At 37.8% G+C, this 2941-nt stretch overlaps 1 protein-coding gene across 1 annotated transcript; it reads right to left on the bottom strand.

The window, feature by feature from the left end:
• Nucleotides 1-252: 252 nt before the first annotated feature.
• Nucleotides 253-1892, bottom strand: LOC111401641 (protein JINGUBANG-like). Its single transcript, XM_023029470.1, has one exon. It carries the CDS (start codon nucleotides 1661-1663, stop codon nucleotides 518-520), a length of 1146 nt encoding a protein of 381 aa, XP_022885238.1. The 5' UTR covers nucleotides 1664-1892; the 3' UTR covers nucleotides 253-517.
• Between the last annotated feature and the right edge of the window lie 1049 nt (nucleotides 1893-2941).

Here is a 2941-nt window from a genome sequence, read left to right as displayed (position 1 = left end):
TTAAACGGTTATATGAGGTATGGAATATCCGTTGTTAAAGAGATATCATCGTTACCAACGAAAAATTCGTTGCTGATTATCGTAGTTGAAAGTGAATAGCCTTTATTAGTGGATAACTTGTTTCTAATTATCAACAGATGCAATTTTTCGTAGGTAAAAAGCTATTTTTTAGTAGTGTATTCTCACCATATATAACCACATCTGCCTTTCGTTTCACTATGTTGTAACTGCATGAAGATTAGTCGAGAGAAGGAAATTAAAATAGATTTTTTATAGAACTCGAGTGAACTTTCCCCATACAAGTTATGAAATAGACTACCACAACTTCATAATGATGGAAAAACCGAAAGCACACTAAGAAGAAAGAAATAAAAGAAAAGCAAGAGGAGTGCCTCTTCTAATTTGAAAGTGTGTGGGATAAACAAGCAAAGACTCGAACCAGGTTTCATCATAGAGGCTTCTTTTATAAAAATATATGTTTTAAAACTACAAAAGTAGAATGTGGGATTTGATTTCGTTAGACGAGGGGTAGAAGATTAATCTGCCAAACTTTAATGTCACAATTCAGGCTAGCGCTGTATAGGAGATAGTTTGATTTTGTTTCTGATGGATTGGAATAATCTAATGTCACTGCAATGCACTTAACTGGTCCTCTGTGTCCTTCCAAAACTGCCAAGCAAGAATAGGATTTCCCAAATCCTCTCCAAATTCTCACAGTTTTATCTGCTGAACCACTGCACACCATATCTGATATAGTGGCCAAACACAATATGGATTCGGTGTGTCCTCGGAGTGTACCCACCGTCACCATGCTACAGCTTTCATCCACCTTCTTCCAAACCAATATTGATCTGTCACGTGCACCGGAATACATCGTCAACCCATCTCTACTCAGTGCCACTGCATTTACCCCAGATTTGTGCTTCTCCAGGGTGGCAACTAAGGTATGCTTCTTATTTTCTGTGCTTCGCTTCCATATTTTGATTTTCTTGTCAGATGATCCAGTGTAAACATGTCCATCGCTGGCTAACGCAATGGCGTTTATTGCATCATCATGTGCATTGGCAACCGATTCCAGGCATTTGAAATCGGATATCCTCCATATCTTGAGAGTCCGGTCCCAAGAAACCGAATAGAGTAACGATTCATCATTTGACAAGGCCAGTGCTGATACTGTGTCAACATGATGAACCCATGTGCATTTCTTGTGGCGTCGAACTTGAACATGGTTTTTGGGTACCAAAAGTTTGAGTGCTCGGTCACTGAACGTTGGAAGCGTGGCCAACTGTGTAAACTTCTGCTCATCGTTATCCAGGTTATCGATTTTCCATACTCGAATTTTGTGATCTTGATGAGCACTTATGATTTTATCGGCTAAAACTACGAGAGCTTTCACTGCACCCTTTCCAGCCACAACCATATTTTTATCGGTGAGACTTTCGGAGTCGTTCATGGGGCTCAACGAGTTGCGTTTCCATAAACAAATTTCCTTATTAGAAGAGCCACTCAATAGAAACTTTCCCATAAGAACGAGCGACGTTGTGTAGGAGTTCTGGCCCTCTAGAGTCGCTAAACACTGGTGGTGTGCATTGACAAGTTGGTGGTCGGGCAGCAGCGGCGGCGAGTCATCGCTTGCACTACAAGTTTGATCGTCTGGCCTCATTTTTCTTTGAGAAAAGGAACGTCGAGGAGAGGAGTATACATATATAGAGAGAGACGGAAGCTAGCAAAGGGAGTTCATAGTTTGATAAAGTAAACTTTCAAGTTTGGGATTTATGTGTAGGTTTAGGGCTATGGGGTATTAATCATGCTAATTGTTCGATTTGTCATCGAAATTTCGTTTTAATCAAGGTTGTTCCCTCATACTATTCACACTATCAAAAGGACTTGTTTGGTATCTTGAGTCGAGTATTATCTTGAGCAATATACGTGGCTCTATAGGAGGAAAATAATTAAAAATTTGTTCATTTGTGGCGTACATTCTATTGCTATAAACAAGTCGACAAAATGTATTGACTTTTGTGTACATACTAAAATAGAAATTTCTATTCTTTTCCTAATTAATTGGGACCCTTGAACTTTAAAAAAGTGAATTACAAATTATTTGTACACACTCACATCCGGTAATAGATATTATAATGATGCCTTTCAAATGTTGCATAGTAAAGGGTAGACATTATTCATCTCTAGAAAAAGAGAGAGAGAAAAAGTTCTTATCAACCTCTGTTGGTAAGTTGTCGTTTTTATCCTCATGCCCCTGAATAATTGGACCCCGTTAAATTTTTCAGATGAACTTTTGTTTTAATTAGTGAAAGAATTGGGTGTACCCTATTCGCTTCACAGCCTCTATGACTAGTTCTCGTGTATAAGAACAACGTAACAACGGATGCCGATAGAGTGGTCGTCTCAAACGAAAAACTTCTCACGAGCATAAGATAAAAAGTTGATCGTTGTCAAGTCATCTTCTCAATGTCGAAAAACAATTGGACAATAGATAGTGTGCCGACTCTCTGTGAACTTGGCATGAGTGATTGGGAGATTGCATTTGATTGCAGAATTAGACAGAATCATACTGTAGGATCACAAAAAATATATACCATAATTGAAATAGATTGCGGTCGTATTAAGTAAATAACAAAGAATCTTATTTCTTCATTTCCTTTATTCTAATCGAGTATCAAAGAAACCCCAGATCATCTCCCACATGGGAATGAACAAGTTATCAACAATGAAAGTCCAATTTAGGATCCCTTCATCCAAGAAAAAAGGTTAGAACAATCCTTATGTACTATAAGCCCTAAATTCCCTCTCCATTATTTACACTCTTCTTTGTTCAACTAGCTTTTTTCTCACATTGGAACAATTGACAAGCATCTACAACAATAAATTAAATCTATTTTGAATAAATTTGATGCCAACTACGTTAATTTACGATAAAGTC

Source organism: Olea europaea, chromosome 10 (assembly GCF_002742605.1).
Source record: "Olea europaea var. sylvestris chromosome 10, O_europaea_v1, whole genome shotgun sequence".
Classification (NCBI taxonomy): Eukaryota; Viridiplantae; Streptophyta; class Magnoliopsida; order Lamiales; family Oleaceae; genus Olea; species Olea europaea.
This window is presented reverse-complemented; position numbering and strand designations above follow the sequence as displayed.

Bases quoted from the DNA above. Each gene is read 5' to 3' on its own strand.
- LOC111401641 (XM_023029470.1), bottom strand. From the start codon at position 1,663: ATGAGGCCAGACGATCAAACTTGTAGTGCAAGCGATGACTCGCCGCCG.